This window comes from Porcisia hertigi, chromosome 4, assembly GCF_017918235.1.
Source record: "Porcisia hertigi strain C119 chromosome 4, whole genome shotgun sequence".
In the NCBI taxonomy this organism is placed as follows: domain Eukaryota; phylum Euglenozoa; class Kinetoplastea; order Trypanosomatida; family Trypanosomatidae; genus Porcisia; species Porcisia hertigi.
In genome coordinates this window covers 259233-277235 of record NC_090563.1, presented here as the reverse complement: position 1 = coordinate 277235, position 18003 = coordinate 259233, and the positions used below count along the sequence as shown (strand labels likewise).

The window sequence follows — 18003 nt, the reverse complement described above, 5'->3', positions numbered from 1 at the left end:
GTATAAACACCATCGTATCCGCGCTCGCTGTTGAAGCCTGAACTATATCCCCATTCGACTGCCCCGTGCCGACACCCCCCACCACCACCACCACACCCTTGGACACAGTAAAACGCGAGATATAAACCACCCGCCGATCATACCAGGGGGGGAGGGGGGGGGGGCCTACGGATGCTCGCAAAGCAGAGGCGCTCACGTGGCCAACGACCAGTGGCGCGTTGGCGGTCGAGTTTGCTCACACTGTGCCTTCTCGCTCTGCTGGTCGGTGGGAATACGTGCGCCGTCGCCGCAGCGCTGCCCGCGCCGCGTCGCATCGAGCTCTTCAAGCGAGGCGTGACCACCGTGCCCTTTGAGAATAAAGGAGTGGTCACACAGCGTGTGGTCCACTCTTTCCGTATCCCGTCACTGGTCGAGGTGGATGGCGTGATTATCGCCATCGCGGATGCCCGCTACGACGCTTCGAATGACATGACCTTCATCGAAACGGCTGTGAAGTACAGCGTGGACGGCGGCCAAACGTGGGAAACGCAGATCGCCATCAAGAACTCTCGGGTCGACTCCAAGCGCTCACGTGTGGTCGACCCCACCGTTCTCGTCGAAGGGAAGAAGATATACGTCCTGGTGGGGAGCTACAACGTTACGACCATAGTGTGGAGCCAGCAGAGAGATGGGATGGACTGGGAGGCCCTTCTGGTGGTGGGCGAGGTTAAAAAGTCAGTGCTCAACGGCGAGCCCAAAGCGACGATCACCTGGTCTCAGCCAACCTCGCTGAAACATCTCCTGCCTCGCAGTGTCGGTGGCGCGCCAGCCACCCAGTTTATCGGGGGGGTGGGCCGTACCGTCGTGACGGAGAGCGGTACTCTTATCTTTCCGGTGCAGGTCCTGAACACTGCGTTAGTGGTATACGCGACGTTAATGCATTCGAGCGACGATGGGAACACGTGGAAGGTCGAGGAGAACGCGGCCGGCCGGGGCCCAACAGAATCCTCCCTGGTTGAGTGGAACGGGAAGCTGCTTCTGAATGCTCGCACAGACATTGGTTACCGAATGGTTTTCAAGGCCGATAACGTTGGGGCGCCGTGGAGGGAGGCATCCCAAACGATTTCTCGCGTCTGGGGGAATTCACCAACGCGTGTCGGCCCCGGCTGTAAGAACAGCGTCCTCGCTGTCACCATTGAGGGTCTTCGGGTGATGCTTTTGACGCAGCCGCTGAACCTCAAGGGGGGGTGGAACCGTGACCGGCTCCATCTGTGGGTCACTGACAATCTGCGCGTCTATGACGTTGGTCAGGTATCACACGGTGACGAGAACTCGGGCTACAGCTCACTGATGCTCTCCGATAACAAGCTGTACTGTTTGCACGAGACGAACGACAACGAGAGGTACAGCCTCGTTCTGGCCTTCCTGGATGACCACCTCGCCGAAATACAGCGCGTGGTCCGTGTCTGGAAAACGCAGGACGATGCGCTTTCAGCGGGTGCCTTGGGGGCTGCCGTCCCAACGGATGGGCTTGCCGGCCTGCTGCTACCGCTCGACACGGCGCAGGGCTACTGGCACGACGCGTACCAGTGTGTGGACGCCGTGACAGCCAAGGCTCATGTGACCCCCTATGGTCAGAGGTTCAGTGGTGTAGGAGGTGGGGCGCAGTGGCCCGTGGACAAGCAGGGGCAAAACCGGCGGTACCAATTCGTGCACCAAAGCTTCACGCTGGTGGCAACGGTGTCCATCGGAAGAATCCCGAAGGGGGATAACCTGCTCATCTGTCTCGCCGCCGATGCCGAGAGCAAAAAGTGTGTCATCGGGCTCTCATACAACCAGGAGGGGCAGTGGATCCCGATAATCGGGATGACGAAGGGTGCCCCAACGGGGTCGTGGGAACCCACTCGGGCGTATCAGGTCATGCTTACACTTACGGGTGATGTCGGCTCCGTGTACGTTGACGGGAAGCCGTTGGGGAGGGCAAATCAACGGCTCGGGATGCGCGTAAAACCGAATGGCCTCTCGCACTTTGCTATCGGCGGATACGGTGACGGCAAGAGCGGAAGGCACATCGAGACGACTGTATGTCATGCATTCCTGTACAACCGGCCGCTAGCCAACAGTGAAGCTAACGCGCTTCTGCAGGCAAAGGTTGCCTCCTCATGCAAAAGTGAGCGGTACCCCGACAGGGACCGAAGCTTTCAACGAGCGACCCTGCAGACACGAACCACACTATTGCTTATCTTCTGTTTGTTGCTCCTATTGCTTATAAACTGCAAATGAACTTAAAGGTCAACACTGACTCTCTCTGTTTTTGTGATTTTATTTTTGATTACGTTCTATCCCCTGCATTGAAGGGAAGGAGAAGAACGAGACTCTTCGCGCAATTCGCGGCTCAGGTGGGCGCACACTCGTCGCCGACGTGCACCGTTGACGGGGGTGTCACCCGCACGCCCTGACCTCACGCGTTTTTTTCCATTCTTTTTTCCTCGCGGGGTGCAAGCATGCACTCGCAACTACACACACAATTAAATGTACACTTATTTGTTTTTCTCCCTCCTCGGGTGGCAATCGTCCCGGGTTGGTCCGCTTCATGAGGCGGAGGACCCTCTGTCACATCAGAGTGTGGGGGGCTCCTCTTTTTTTTCCTCCGCTCTTCCCCTCCCTCCCCCTTGTAAGTGAACGCCGAGTGCGAGTGTGGCGTCACGCCCACTTCTTCAGAGAAGGCAGACAGAGAGACCCGTCCCATCTGCAATACAGTGCAGCAGGTGGGTGATATGTAGATTTCACGCTTCCGCTGGCGTCTGTGCATCGTGAAGCCTGGAGGACATCCCCGCAGAGGAGGGAAGAGAGGGGGCCTAGCACAGCGGTGCCATATGCGTTTCTCGCTTGCACACCGGGCTCCCTCCCCCTCGATCCATACGGGAGGCCACGCGCCGCATTCTGATATTGTGGGACCTCTCTCAAACAATGTTTTCTATTGTTTTTTTTTTTTGCAGCGAGGCGGGCCCTCGATTGGCACCGTTTCTTCTATTTTCATTATTTCGGGGACAGCATGTGTGTATGGCTGTTGATGATATTTTTGGCTTCGTTTTCGGATTCTTTGGCTTGAAAAAAACAAAACATAGCCGAGTCGGCATGTGCGGGTACGACTGCAGCGCCGCTGAGGTGAGATGGAGGGGTGGGTGTGGCGTGGATAGCACGAGCCTCCCTCGGTACCCTTTGTGTGTGTGTGTGTGTATGTGTATGTATGTGTGCGCTCGAGGGGGTGGGGGGGCGGTGTCGTCCACGCGGGAGTGCCGGCTTTCGTCCTGTCAGTCCGCCGCGGTGCGTCGGTAATGGCGCCACCAATGCGCGCACGCGCTCTCCCTCTCATCTCTCTCACCGCCGTTTGTCTTTCCCCCTCTCGAAGGGGGGGGGAGAGGGTTGCTGGATGACCAAGCGACGACGCGGCGCCTTCCCCCCTCCCCCTCCCCCACAAACGAGGGAGTGCTGTACTGCTCCTACTTTGGATCGCGCACATGACGCTAACGGCAGCCATGAGTTGACATGGATGCTCACCAGCCCACGTGCACTCCCCCTCCCACGGCCTCGTCCCCCTCACTTTGCTGCCCCTCTGACCTTCTTTCGCCTCTTTGCTCGTGTATGTGGTGTGCCAATCTGCTCTCCCCGCACACGCGCCCCGCTTCACAGACAACGTCACATGTATAAACACCATCGTATCCGCGCTCGCTGTTGAAGCCTGAACTATATCCCCATTCGACTGCCCCGTGCCGACACCCCCCCCCCACCACCACCACACCCTTGGACACAGTAAAACGCGAGATATAAACCACCCGCCGATCATACCAGGGGGGGAGGGGGGGGGGCCTACGGATGCTCGCAAAGCAGAGGCGCTCACGTGGCCAACGACCAGTGGCGCGTTGGCGGTCGAGTTTGCTCACACTGTGCCTTCTCGCTCTCCTGGTCGGTGGGAATACGTGCGCCGTCGCCGCAGCGCTGCCCGCGCCGCGTCGCATCGAGCTCTTCAAGCGAGGCGTGACCACCGTGCCCTTTGAGAATAAAGGAGTGGTCACACAGCGTGTGGTCCACTCTTTCCGTATCCCGTCACTGGTCGAGGTGGATGGCGTGATTATCGCCATCGCGGATGCCCGCTACGACGCTTCGACTGACTATACCTTCATCGAAACGGCTGTGAAGTACAGCGCGGACGGCGGCCAAACGTGGGAAACGCAGATCGCCATCAAGAACTCTCGGGTCAACTCCAAGCACTCACGTGTGGTCGACCCCACCGTTGTCGTCAAAGGGAAGAAGATATACGTCCTGGTGGGGAGCTACAACGTTACGACCATAGTGTGGAGCCGTTAGCCAAACGGAAGGGACTGGGAACTCACCCTCTCGCGTTTCCACTCACCTTGTCTCCCTCCCCCCCCCCCTCCCCACACCCCTCCGCGCTGGCGGTGGACAAAGGAAGGCGGTAGGTACCGATGGGTTGAATGGCATACCCCATTCTCACGTAACTATGTTGTTCTTTCCAGGTCTCTGCTCATTCTGCTCTTCCTCTGTGTTTCCGCTCTCTCTCTCTCTCTCTGTCTCTCTCTCTGTTGTGAAAGCAAACATTTTGCTTGTGTTGCTCCGCATCATACACCTCACCGCTCTCGTACACCACCATCTGCAGACGTGTTGGCGTGTATTTTTTTCCCCCTTTTCCCCCTCCCCTCCCCCGAGCGCACCTCTGCTTCATTTCTTTTTGTTTTTTTTTTTTTGCAAGCGTCCCTGTGTGCACTTTGTTTTTTTTTTTGGTCGCCTTAGTTTGACGTGGGTGGGTGGGTAGGGGGGGGGTGAGGCGAGGAACCATCCGCTTTTGATGTACACATGATCCCTCGGCAGTCCAGTGGTGAGCTGTACGAGGTTCTCGGGCTCGACACGCATTGTACCCCAGCAGAGATCTCTCAGCGGTACCGCCTCCTTGCCCTGCGGTACCACCCCGATCGCAATGCTGGTGCGACCGTCGCGGAGTTTCAGCGCATCGAGGAGGCGCACCGCGTTCTCACCGATCCGCGCCAGCGTCAGCTGTACGACACCTTCGGCCGCAAAGGAATGAAACAGATTGGTGAGTGTGGCGGTGGCGTGTTGAGTAGTTTGCTGCTGCTGCTGCTGACCTCGTGCGGATTCGCTGCAGGATGTTTTGTCGTCGGACTCGTGGCTGTAGCGTTTTTTACGTCTCTGCTCATCAGCTGCTACAAAATTGACGCGCCAGACAAGTGGCCCTCGTGGGGTCTTATTCTACTTCCTGTTTGGTGTATCCTGCCGGCGCTTGTGCTTATCAGTGTCACGGTGTTGGTAGTGAGCCTGCGTCATGGCACATACATCCTGCTTATCCCCAGCGTACGTCTTCTTATCATCCCTCTCATCGCAACAACAACAGCCGCCGCACTTGACCATCGTATCACCCCTATAATGGCCTTCATTCCATGGACGATATGGTGCGTCTTGGGGTCAGTGAGTGACCTCGTCATGCTGGTGCCAACTGTCTACACCCGCACGCACTCCGCCTTGTTCAGTGAGGAGGAGGCAGCCGACAGTAGCGGCAATTACGGCACAGGCGTACAAGACAGCGATCCGCTGCTGCCACCGGGCGGCCACCGCGCTGGGGCTATGAGCACCACAGAGTCAGAGACAACGAGTCACAGCCGCCTCGAGTGCGGCGCGGGCAACGACACCGCTCACTCTCAACCTTGGAACACGGGGCGATACTGGCGTCAGGTAACAGGGCTGCTGTTCGAGACCGTGTGCCTCTATGCCTTCCTTGCCCTGGCATTCCAGCGCGCGCTTCAGCGCGAGGCACGCAGTGGTCTCGGGGGACCACGGCCACGAAGCGAGGTCACTCGTGACAGTGGCACTGCGCCTTCTGTGTTGAGCTTCTGGGTGGTCCTCACGCCGCTGATTGTGTACTTCGGCGTTAGTACGCCCATCGCCGCGCTGGAAGGCTACTTTGTGGACTCAAAGGTCGCCACGTCACTCTCCTCGGAGACGCCCGTCGAGGATGACACGGGCACAAACATGGCAACCCCATCGGCCTCGCAGGAGCAACAGCAGCGGGAAGAGAGGCACTGCCGCCGTTTAACTAGCAGGGACCGTCTCACAAGCGCCACTCTTCGTGCCCTCCCGGCGGCTTGTGGGCTTTACATGACGTGCATGTGGGCAGCGAAAGCGGAGTACGAGTACAACAAGCGCACCTCCGGACCTGATCCGTCAGCATTCCTGGCGTTTCTCCCACTGCTTCTATTTTTTGGTGTCTTGGTTTTGCTTGTTTGCTGTGTCGTGTGCGCAGTGATGTGCATCGGCACCTCGTGTGTCGTTGCAGAAGAAAACACTGCGGCCACTCCCGTTCCCACTGCGACGCCATCACCACGCACCAATCTTCGCGCAAGCAACACTGCCGCTGCAGTTGGCGACCGTCAGACAGAGCAGAAGCCCGTTGCCGGTAGCACTAGGGACAAGGGCTACAACAGCACTCTGACTCGAAGACCGTCGACGACGACGACGACGACGAGGCCTTTAAGCCTACATTGTGGTAAAGAAAAGAGGATGCCACAGATTGAAGAAATCGATTAGCCCTTTTTGAAGACAACGCAACGACACACACACACACACACGCTGTCACCCTCCCCAGTGAAGGAGCGCATTACTCACATCTTTTTTACTCGTGTGCGTGTGTGCACATATGGTTTGCATAGTAGACGTTGTTGTTTTTGGTCTAGAGGGGCGGGGGGGAGATGAGGGTGGGTGAGTGAGTGGGGTCTTGATGAAGATATCCCCCATCCAAACATCCTTTTGGCCTTACCCCCTACCCCACGTGTCTGTGTGTGCTTTTTTTTTGTGGAAGGGGGGGGGAGGGGGTGATCCCAGTGCGAGAAATGAGAAGGTGGCGGAGAGCGTGTCGAACTCATCTACGGCAGGCAGTAGTCGTGGTGACTGCTCCAGGCAGCTCACCTCAGGTACACCCCACACGATGGTTACGATGAGAAGGCCCTCTCGCCCAAGTGCCAATGTCTTCATATTCGATGTGTGTTGGAAGTCTCTGTGTGAAAATAAGCTCAGAGTGACTTTTCTGCAGGCGCGGACGTGATCCCCCCCCCTGCACCACCGCCGGTTTCTTTGGATGCCACCACACTTACACAAACACACTCTTTCCTTTTCGGTTTTCTCTCGCAGCGCCCTCCCCCCTCCTTGCGCATTTGAACGTCTGCTGGTCCGCTTCTTCCCCTCGCTCCTCCCTCCCCTCCCCCCGGTCTCCCACCACCACCAAGAAAAAAAAAGTACTTATGATAACATCGTCCCCCACCCCCTCCCTCCCCTCATCTACCCCGTCCCCAACACACGCACGTATCATCATTTAAAATCGTATCGACGTAGGATTATTCATATATATAATTCACCTGATCACACACACTCACACAGCACCACCACCTCCACTCAACCCACCCACACACGCCATATATCGCCATGTCTGTTGAAGAGGCCCAGAACGCCGCGGCGCTGAACGACGACGAGGTCCCGACGCTGGAGGCGGCCGAGGTGCCGCAGACGGCGAAGCAGTCGAAGCGCTACGCGAAGGCCATGGCCAAGATGGGCCTCAAGCCAGAGCCCAACATTGTCAAGGTCAACATCCGCAAGATTGGCTCCCTGTCCTTTGCCATGGTGCAGCCGGAGGTGTACCGCTTCCCCGGCACCAACACCTTCGTCATCTTTGGCGAAGCACAGCTGGAGGACATGAGCGCGCTGACGCAGGAGGCGGCGGCACGCGCTGCCGTGTCTGGCGCCGCGGCGGCGTCTGGCGATGCCGCTGCGTCTGTGCCGGTCGCGAAGGAGGAGGAGGAGGACGGCGAGGAGGTGGACGCTGGCGATCTGGATGAGAAGGAGATCAACGTGGTGATGAGCCAGGCGAACGTGTCGCGCAGCAAGGCGATCCGGGCGCTGAAGAACAACAACAGCGACATCGTCAACACCATCATGGAGCTGACCATGTAAAAGGGTGCGTGGGTGGGGGGGAGGGGACTGCAGCGTGGTGACCGGCGTGCTGTGAAATAGGACCGCACGCTTGCGCACACACGCAGAGGTCGCGCGACGCGTGCATACACCCTTCCCCGCCACCGATGCAGCTGTGCGAGATGCCATGTTCGCCACCGCAGGCACACCACCGAGCCACGGTTTTATGTTGTGCATCTCTCTTCTTATGACTGTTTCCTTCCACCTCTTGTTGTTCAGGTGGTGTGTAGCGCATGAAAGAGGGGTGCGCGAAGCGGGCGGGGGCAGAGAATTAAGGCGAATCAGAAAATGCCCACACGTACACACGCGTCCAAGAAGAAGCGAGGATCTAATCGAGATGTATGCAGCCAGCGCTCTGCGTGTGTGTGTGTGTGTGTGTTGTCTCATCTTTGGCCGCATCATCGCCCCCCCCCCTTCCTCTTCGGGTCTTTTCCAGTTTCCCTCCTCCTTTTGTGTGTGTGTGTGTGTGTGTGTGTCCTCCTCATGCCGCTCTTCTAATATATATTTATATATTTCGAGTCCTTCAGAATGTCATTTGCCTTCCTCCCTCCCCCTCATCCCCCCCCCTCTTGCCTTTTGTTTTGTCACTGATGCATGGCGCGTGTATGCACGCGCAGAACATGGTGCATGTATGTGCGTTCTGCGACTCCCTCCTCTCCCTGCACACATCGCCGCCGCTGCCGTCCCCCTCCCCCCTTACATATAAAAGTGCCTTCCCTCTGTGTGTACGCTGAAAGAGAGAGGGAGGGGGAGGGAGGGAGGGGAGGGGAGGGGGGACGTCGTGAGTCCCTTGAGCCTCCCTTTTTGAAAAAAAAATATATATCTTTTTTTTTTGTTTGTTTGTTTCAGGGAAGGAGAAAACAAAAGAAAAATGATCGGGAAAGAGACGACGACCGGAACAACAACAAAGAGGAAATTAAATTATAAAAAAAAAATTGAGGTACATAAAAAAAAAGCGCTGCCGCCTCCCCATCTCCCACCACCACCACCACCACCACTCTCCACACCCCACGACCACCCTCGTGCCTCTGACCCTCTCTTTTTTTTTTCTGTAGGTGTTTCGACGTCGTTCTTTCTTTTTCTTTTCGAGAGAGATGGCGATCGAACGTGATCTATAGAGCAAAGACCACAGGAGAGGCGCGCACACAGACACGAGAGTGATCATGCCTCCATTCCTCTCGAATGCCTTTCTTCCACCACCGCTTTTCCCACCAGCTTACCTGACGAGTAGGGAAATAGGGATGGTGTTGGCACGCGGGAGTGAGGCGCCAGTTGTCGTGACAAACATCTCGCTCCATAAAATGTGTGTGTGCGTGTGTCTTTGGTCTGCGTGAAAAGTGACCATGTCTTCGTTGGCCTCTGTCCCACCACGACCGCCGCCACCACCTATGTGCGCTCCCTCCCCCAATCCTCATATGATTCCCTCTCTGCCCCTGCCCCCCCCCTCTCTCTCTCCGCACCTGATCACACACACACTCACACAGCACCACCACCTCCACTCAACCCACCCACACACGCCATATATCGCCATGTCTGTTGAAGAGGCCCAGAACGCCGCGGCGCTGAACGACGACGAGGTCCCGACGCTGGAGGCGGCCGAGGTGCCGCAGACGGCGAAGCAGTCGAAGCGCTACGCGAAGGCCATGGCCAAGATGGGCCTCAAGCCAGAGCCCAACATTGTCAAGGTCAACATCCGCAAGATTGGCTCCCTGTCCTTTGCCATGGTGCAGCCGGAGGTGTACCGCTTCCCCGGCACCAACACCTTCGTCATCTTTGGCGAAGCACAGCTGGAGGACATGAGCGCGCTGACGCAGGAGGCGGCGGCACGCGCTGCCGTGTCTGGCGCCGCGGCGGCGTCTGGCGATGCCGCTGCGTCTGTGCCGGTCGCGAAGGAGGAGGAGGAGGACGGCGAGGAGGTGGACGCTGGCGACCTGGATGAGAAGGAGATCAACGTGGTGATGAGCCAGGCGAACGTGTCGCGCAGCAAGGCGATCCGGGCGCTGAAGAACAACAACAGCGACATCGTCAACACCATCATGGAGCTGACCATGTAAAAGGGTGCGTGGGGGGTGGGGGGGAGGGGACTGCAGCGTGGTGACCGGCGTGCTGTGAAATAGGACCGCACGCTTGCGCACACACGCAGAGGTCGCGCGACGCGTGCATACACCCTTCCCCGCCACCGATGCAGGTCAATCATGATCTTATGGACGCGCTGCTAGACCCTACGGGCACAACCTTGGGTCACCACGGCGCTCACGCACAGGACATCATTTTTTTTTCTTGCAGCAGCTACGCTAGCAATGAAGAAGCTAAAGCGAGTGGTGATGGCGTACAAAAAGCTCAAAGGTAAGGTGTGTATAGTTGTATATATGTGTGTGGTTGTGTGCGAGTGATCAGGGGAATCCCTATATTCCTTGCTCGCACACACACACACGCACATGCAGACATAAACGCACTTTACTGGGCATGGATGACAACAGCGACCACACCGAAACCCCCTTCCCGTATTCCCACCGAAACGGGGGGAGGGGTGGAGGCGGGAGCGCGGTGTTGTCTCATCGTTGTCAGTTTTGCTGTTGCGCTCTCCTCTCGTTCCGCTTCTTTCACTGCCTCCTCGTGTTGTTGTTGTTGTTGGTTCGTTTTTATTTTTGTTTTTTCATGTGTTTTCATTTCCGGCCAGAGAAAAAAAAGAAGAAAAATAAGATAATATATATATATATATTGGAATAAAGGTTATATATATATATATCTATATCCCCGACCAGGAGATGTAGGTATGATGTGATGTGCCTCTGCTGGACACCACCACGGTCACCGTCATCATATCGCTTGTGGGCATGTTGGTGGTGGTGGTGCGGTAGTCAGTCTGAAGGACAGCAACAAAAGAAGGGTGGGGGAAAAGGGGAATGTGTGTGTGTGTGTTGGAGGGGGGGGAAGGGGGGGCAGCGGCAGCGGCAGCCACCTGCAGTGCAAGGAAAGTACATGCTGGAAGCACCAAGCGCGAGGTTCGAGTGGTCTGTCATGGTATTGGTATGGAGGGCGCTCTCGTCGCAAACCAACCCAGGCACATCGTGGTGGCCTGCTAGTACACCTACTCTAAGACATGCGCCCCCCCCCCACCACCACCACCACCTTCGCCGCCGCCGACCTCCCCTCTCCCGTCCCTCCCCCCTATAATGTCATCCTCATCATCAAAAATTCGTCCCCCCCCTCCCCCCCTTTATGTCACCCGGATAGAGATTGTTCATCTCACACACTCTTGCGTGTACCTCCGCCCCCGCGCTCTTCACTTCTCTGAAGGCTCCGTCAAGACAGCCAGTTCCAACAATGGCCCGCCGTCCGTCCCGCTGCTACCGGTTCTGCAAGAACAAGCCCTACCCGAAGTCGCGCTTCTGCCGGGGTGTGCCGGATCCCAAGATCCGCAACTTCGACATTGGTCGCCGCCGCGCCACCGTCGATGAGTTCCCCGTGTGCATCCACGTTGTGTCCCGCGAGCTGGAGCAGATCGCGTCCGAGGCGCTGGAGGCTGCCCGTATCCAGGCCAACAAGTACATGGTGAAGCGTGCCAACAAGGATGTGTTCCACATGCGCATCCGCGCCCACCCCTTCCACGTGCTGCGCATCAACAAGATGCTCTCGTGCGCTGGTGCCGATCGTCTGCAGACTGGTATGCGCGGTGCCTTCGGTAAGCCCAACGGCGTGTGCGCCCGTGTCCGCATTGGCCAGATCCTGCTGTCCATGCGCACCAAGGAGGCGTACGTGCCGCAGGCCTACGAGGCCCTGCGCCGCGCCAAGATGAAGTTCCCCGGCCGCCAGATCATCGTGACCTCCAAGTACTGGGGCTTCACCACCATCCTCCGCACCGAGTACGAGGCGCTGCGTGACGCCGGCAAGCTCGAGCAGCGCGGCATCCACTGCAAGGTGATTGTCCCCAAGGGCAAGATCACGATGCGCAACGTGATGGCATAAGCGCTCGCAGCACCGTGAAGACGCGGAGACCCGGGAGAGGAGTGAGTGTGTGTGTGTGTGCTCCAGCAACAGCAAACCATGAAGAGGGAACACGAAGCCTCCCTCATCTTCCCCCGTTACAGCAACTCCCCTTTGTCAGATAGGCGCGTGCGCGCATGCCGAATCTCATTTCCTGTCCTCCGGTCTTGGGTGGAGGTGGTAGGTGGGAAGTGGTGAGGGGGGGATGGGGGGCAGAGTGTCCTCTGCCCACCTTTCTCGTCACTGGCAGCTCTTGAGGCGAGATCCCCCTTTGACGATCCTCTTCACGTGATCTATTGAGCTGTGTGTGTGTGTGTGTGTTTTGTGTTTGTGATCACACCCCCACATCCCTTCTCCCCCTTTTTCGTTTTTTATTTATTTGTTGTGCTTTCCCCTTTTTTGTTTCTTTTTTTCCGTTCGAAAAAAAAAGATAAAAAAAAATAAACCTGCCAAAGGAGAGGATGGAGAGAAAGCCAAGGTGAAAGGGGGTCGTGATGGGGGCTATGTTGTTGCTATCATCATCGTGACGCCATCCCCTCCACTCTCCCACCCACCCCATTATTTGTCTGCAGACACGCTCTGGATGAGTGTGTGTGTGTGTATATATGTATATATGAGTGTACGTACGCATGCAGAGACGCATGCCCTCCCCTTCCCCAACTTGTTTCCACTACGTTCTCGCACTGTTTTTATTTCGCAACATCCCCCCCCCCCTCCCAGAGACACGCACACACACACAAACACACAGTGCACCACTGATCTCCACAGGGGCGGAGGGGGGAAGTGGTGACGGTTTCGAGCTTCTCATATCCTTTTTTATCCATAGTGCAGAGGGGAGGGTCGTCGAGCTCGCTTGCCCGCGAAAGCTTTCATGGCAGCTCTAAGAGAAACACTGACGCCAGCGTTGAGCGACGTCACGGACGTTGGCAAGAGCGACAGCGACCGGACCAACAACACCCTGAATAGTCGAAGCAGCAGTATAGACTCCACACACGCTGTAGCAGCCGCGTGCGCCTACGACACGGCCACCATCGCCATTGTACCTGGTCTTGTCGTGCCGCTCACAAGCGTTTCCACAAAAGGTGGTTGCGCGGCTCTAGCATCTGCCATTGCCTCTCTAGAAGCGCTAGCTGACACGGTGGATACGGTGCTGGATCGGCTGGACAGAGCAACCGCGGCACACCAGCGACGTATCAACGCTGTTCAATACCGCATATGCAACTGCGCCGATTCTATTAGCCGCTTGCAAGGGCGACACACGTCAACGCTGTTGGAAAGCAAACCACGCTACCCTCAGCCTGTGCTTTTTAAGCCCAGCAGCAGCCGCAGCGGCGGCGGCGGTGTGAACACAAGGGCGACCAAGTCAAAGTGGGACGCACAGGACAAGACGAATGCCGCCCCGGCCGTAATCACTGGTGTCCCTTCAGCGATCAGCATGGCCCACACATATCGATTCCTGCGTCCACGTCGCTCGTCCCCGCTGCCACCAGTCGCGCCTAGCTCTTGTAGCGAGTCCTCCGCTGACGACTTGGACGACGACGACGGCCATAACGCAGTACAGCAACCCTCCTACCAGATGCCGATGCGCGTTGTTCCAGCGGTCTCTGCGATCGCCGACTTCGAGAATGCAGGCGTCACGCAACACCGCATGCCATCTCGTCGTGATGACAACCGCAATGCTTTTGGTGGACCTGTACCGCCCGTGAACGCTGTCGCTGCCATGCGACTGGCAGAGTCAATGCCACTAGAAACCGCCCTCCTGGACGGTGACGACAATAGCGCCGCGATAGCGGGGCATGGAATCTGGAGCGATGCGACTGCCTTACACGTGAATGGGCGGTGCCCACCGGCCAACGCAGCCTCGCAGCAGCAGCAGCAGCAGCAGTCTTCCTCCTCCGCACTTGCCTGGCAACCTCACTCGCTGCCGACCGTTCGGAGCGGGCAGACTATGCGTAACGCGAACGAGATGTCCGATGCGTTTAGCGCTCTCGTGAGCTTCCCGGCGCACAAGGTAGCCTACCGGCATCTCCTTGCACCAGCTAGCAGCAGCGGTGGCGATGGCGGCAACAGCAGGCGTAGCGTCATAGCGCCCACGCAGTGGGGCGTTCTTGTTCACAGGGACACGCACAGCACCAAAGGGTGTACGGTGGGGACAAAGCTAGCGACAACAACGCGGCTTCAGAACACCAACTCGGTGGACATTCAAAGCGACTTCACTACGTCACTGCAGACGCAGCAGTACGCCTTTGTGCCTGGCGGTGACGCGGCAGTGGCGTCATCGCGGGCTATGTTGCGAGACATGCCACGGAATCTGCCGCTGGGGCATTTGGCCACGGTGCGCCGATGGGACCAACGCGGCGGCAGCGATGTGAGGAGTCGCACTCCCCGCGACATGCGCACCCACGACGTTGGCGAAGAAGTCGAAGAACACGACAACGGACTGGGGCTGCAGCCTCACACATCACGTCAGGGCCCGCGCGACCTCGAGACCATAGCCCCTGGCCGCCAGCAGCGACGACGCCATCGATACCATCGGCGTCCTTCTCTCCGCGACGACAGCACCGCGTCAGAGGGGAGTGACGACGACGCAGAGGCCAAGGCTAGCGTCGAGCGCCGTGTGCATGAAAACGCCCGAGTGGAGCCAAGGCGCCACCGCCAGTCTCGCGAGACCAACGCCAAACCCACGCCCACTACGCCATCTGCATTGGCTGCCGCGCCTCCGTCGCTGGGACCACCACCACCACCACCACCACCAGGGGTGACACGCTCCACCACGGCGCCACCGCCGCCGCCGCTCCCACCAGCGGCGTTGCTCCAAGGCAAAGCGAACCCGCCAATGTTTCCATCCGCTGGTGCCGGTGTTGGCGTTCCGCGTCTAGCACCACCACCACCGCCGCCGCCACCACCACCACCAGGGATGACACGCTCCACCACGGCGCCACCACCACCGCCGCCACCACCACCACCACCAAACCCTCCATCAGAACTGAAGCCTGCCGCTGGAAGTCGTCCTCCACCGTCTCCACTGCCACCGCCCAGCTCGTCGCCGCTGACAGCGTGTGTGAAACCGGGCGGCGCCCCGGCAGCCGCACCCGTTGCGCCACGTGTTCCTCCTAGCTCTTCACCACCACCGCCACCACCGCCACCACCACCTCAGTCACAGAAGTCCGCCGCCACAACTCTCACCAGGATGCTAGGTGAGCGCCGTAGGGCTCTGCAAGGCGACGAATCAAGCAGCAGCAGTGACAGTAGTCTAGACAACACTGATAGCCGCGGGGCTCGAGGAAGACACGCAGACATCTCTGATTCGCTCTTCTTGTCATCTCCGCGTGCCAATGCAGCAGCGCGTGATCGTGAGATGGGCTCGGCGGCGCTGCGGTTGCGACCACCGCCACAGCTGTCCGGCAGCTCCTCATCCAGTGATAGCAGTGACTGGTGAAGAGTGCCACGAGCAAGCAAACTTCGGGTGGGGGAGGGAGGGAGGGGCACCTCTTAGCTCACCCGCTCCCTCCCCCCACCCCCCACTCCTTCTCTGGATTTCTGCCTCGGGTGTGCGAAACTTGGAAGCACGCAAGAGACTAAGGTATGGTAAAAGTCCGGAGGTCCCACCAAACAAATTTGTATGTGCGTACACACGTGTATATGCATATATAAATATATATTTACATATATTTATGCATATACACCAAAAGGGCAGCATTGGAGAGTAATATGCTTCCACTGAACGGCTGATCCACACCCATGCACACGCTTTGCGAGCTCAAAGGTGGTGAGTTGGGTCTCCCTCCCCCTCCCCCTCCCTCCCTCCCCCCACACACACTTCATCGATCCTCTCTCCATCTGCTGTGCACATGACCCACATACATTGTGTGAAACCAGAAGTGACAAAACATCTCCCCCTCCCCAATCCCTTCCGCTTTACTTTGACCTCCTCCAAGACAGCCGGCAATGAAGACGTCCGCGGCGTCCAGTCTTGTGACGGCCGCTACCGAGTCGCGTGCGTCTTCCGCGGCACAGCAAGGGCCCTCCAACGGTGCAACAACGACAAACGTCACCGCGGCAGCGGACGGCACAGTGATGCTGACGGCACCGCTCGGACTGCAGGCAACGCTGCTTTCTCAGCCCTTATTCTTCCCTTCATTCGGTGAGGATTTTGGTGACATCACGGAGGAGGGGGATATTCTTTTCTCCGTTCTTGGTGATCCCTGGAGCCGCGTGCGGTGCGGCCAGCCGTTGTGTGGTCGCTCTACGTCTCCGTCAAGCATGTCACCACAGCAACAGCAGCGGCCCACCCGCAAGGCGGCTGCCGTGGTACCAGTGAACCGTTGCTTCTCCACATCCCTGTGGGTGCAGCCGGTGCTAACACTGCCACGCAAAGTGGGCGTGTTGCTAGCCAGCGAAGTATTCCGCGCCCTCCTGTGCTTCCACAACGCTGCCAACTACACTTTGACGCAAGCACACTTTCACATCGGCGTGACTCAACCTCAGACACAGCTGCAGCGTGGCTTACTGCGCCAGACTGTGGCAACGCTCCCACCCAAGTCACACTACACTGTGGTGGCCTCTGTGCTGCTTAGAGATGTGAGCGCATACGCACTGGCGGTGGTGGTGGACTACGTTGACCCGAGCGGACGACAGCGGCAACTCACGTGGAACAGCTCGTTCAACACAGAGCAACCGATCAGGGAAGCACAGCCGAGGTGTTTGCGATATGTCCGGCCAACATGGGCGACGCTAAAGAACCAATTAGACGGCGCCGACGACAGCGGAGACTCCTCGCCGCGCTTGTCGACGTCCCTGGGCCAGTACGCTCTGTATCAGCTGAGCATTGGACTCAAGAACATGTCAAGTGTCCCCCTCTGTCTTGCTGCCTCTGAGCTGGTCCTGCCCAGCCTCACCCATCACTGCGGTGCGACCGTGTTTCGCGAGGTCGCAGCAAACGGTCGCCACACAGAAAGCGTCACCGCGCCAGTTCTCCTCATGCCGGGCGATACACACACGCTGCTCTTCACCGTCGGCATTCTCCTGGAGGAGCTGCGACATGCCACGGTGGTCCATGGTCGCGGCGGCACCAAGCGACGCCTTCTTAGCTCTCGACTTGCATCCCTCGGGCACGTGCGGTGGACGTGGTGCCGCGCAAATGGCGAGACGGGCACGATACAGAGTGCACCGCTGCGCGTCGAGCAGCTTTTCTCAGAGGCGGAGGTGGAATTGGGTGTGACACACATCACCGCTGGATCGGCAGACCACCCCGCGACACAGCCACCACCGGTGACGGCGTCAGCCTACGACGACGGTGGCGTTGCTTCAGCGGATTATCACCGCTACCTGCTTCACGAACACATGGCATCTACGCCTCTCATTGCTGGGTCGCCGGTGACGGCACACTTCAAAGTGCTCAACCACAGCCACGTGCATCGCTACGACCTGGCGGTGAAGGTTCGTGTGGAGCGTCTAGCACCGCATTGGCTCTACACGGGACCGACTGTGCGTCTGCTGGGTCTTCTAGGCTCTGCAAGCAGCCTATCGTTTTCTCTGACGCTCCTGCCCTGGCAAGCAGGATGGCTTCACATCACACGCGAAGCTATTGAGCTCTTCGATGCTCGCGCCTCGGATGTCGTCCGATGGCCGCCATCTGCCGAGGCCTTTCTTCAGCCTGTTTCCGTTGAAGGTGGGATCTCTCTTGGCACAGCGACCAGCGACACAGTAGACGGGAGCGGTGAGACGACGTTGATGGGAACCGCGCCGGCGATTGCTGCAGTGGCAATGAAGGCCCTCCCAGCCGTTGATGGGGACACACTGTGCAATGTGTTGGTTCTTTGAGGACGGACAGCGCACATGTCTGTTCGCTCGACAGGTTCCCCCGTGTGTGCCAGCATGCAGCCATGAAGCCAAGCAAGAAGGTGGACATATGTGTGTACACATATTTATACATATATGTGTATTCACCAGGTTAACCGTAGCGATCACGCGCATCGTGCTGAG

General features: G+C 58.2%; 6 protein-coding genes across 6 annotated transcripts; all 6 read left to right on the top strand.

Annotated features, from left to right (window-relative positions):
• Positions 1-4854: 4854 nt before the first annotated feature.
• JKF63_07270 (uncharacterized protein) lies at positions 4855-6597 on the top strand (the record flags this gene model as incomplete). Its single annotated transcript, XM_067903210.1, has 1 exon — positions 4855-6597. One exon carries the CDS (start codon positions 4855-4857, stop codon positions 6595-6597), a length of 1743 nt encoding a protein of 580 aa, XP_067759765.1.
• Positions 6598-7488: 891 nt separating this feature from the next.
• JKF63_07269 (uncharacterized protein) lies at positions 7489-8013 on the top strand (the record flags this gene model as incomplete). The annotated part of the gene is made up of 1 exon (XM_067903209.1): positions 7489-8013. The coding sequence occupies one exon, from the start codon at positions 7489-7491 to the stop codon at positions 8011-8013; it is 525 nt and encodes a 174-aa protein (XP_067759764.1).
• A 1547-nt stretch (positions 8014-9560) lies between these two features.
• Positions 9561-10085, top strand: JKF63_07268 (uncharacterized protein; the record flags this gene model as incomplete). Its single annotated transcript, XM_067903208.1, has 1 exon — positions 9561-10085. One exon carries the CDS (start codon positions 9561-9563, stop codon positions 10083-10085), a length of 525 nt encoding a protein of 174 aa, XP_067759763.1.
• Positions 10086-11358: 1273 nt separating this feature from the next.
• On the top strand, positions 11359-12000 carry JKF63_07267 (uncharacterized protein; the record flags this gene model as incomplete). The annotated part of the gene is made up of 1 exon (XM_067903207.1): positions 11359-12000. The coding sequence occupies one exon, from the start codon at positions 11359-11361 to the stop codon at positions 11998-12000; it is 642 nt and encodes a 213-aa protein (XP_067759762.1).
• An 889-nt stretch (positions 12001-12889) lies between these two features.
• JKF63_07266 (uncharacterized protein) lies at positions 12890-15457 on the top strand (the record flags this gene model as incomplete). The annotated part of the gene is made up of 1 exon (XM_067903206.1): positions 12890-15457. The coding sequence occupies one exon, from the start codon at positions 12890-12892 to the stop codon at positions 15455-15457; it is 2568 nt and encodes an 855-aa protein (XP_067759761.1).
• Positions 15458-15966: 509 nt separating this feature from the next.
• Positions 15967-17841, top strand: JKF63_07265 (uncharacterized protein; the record flags this gene model as incomplete). The annotated part of the gene is made up of 1 exon (XM_067903205.1): positions 15967-17841. One exon carries the CDS (start codon positions 15967-15969, stop codon positions 17839-17841), a length of 1875 nt encoding a protein of 624 aa, XP_067759760.1.
• Between the last annotated feature and the right edge of the window lie 162 nt (positions 17842-18003).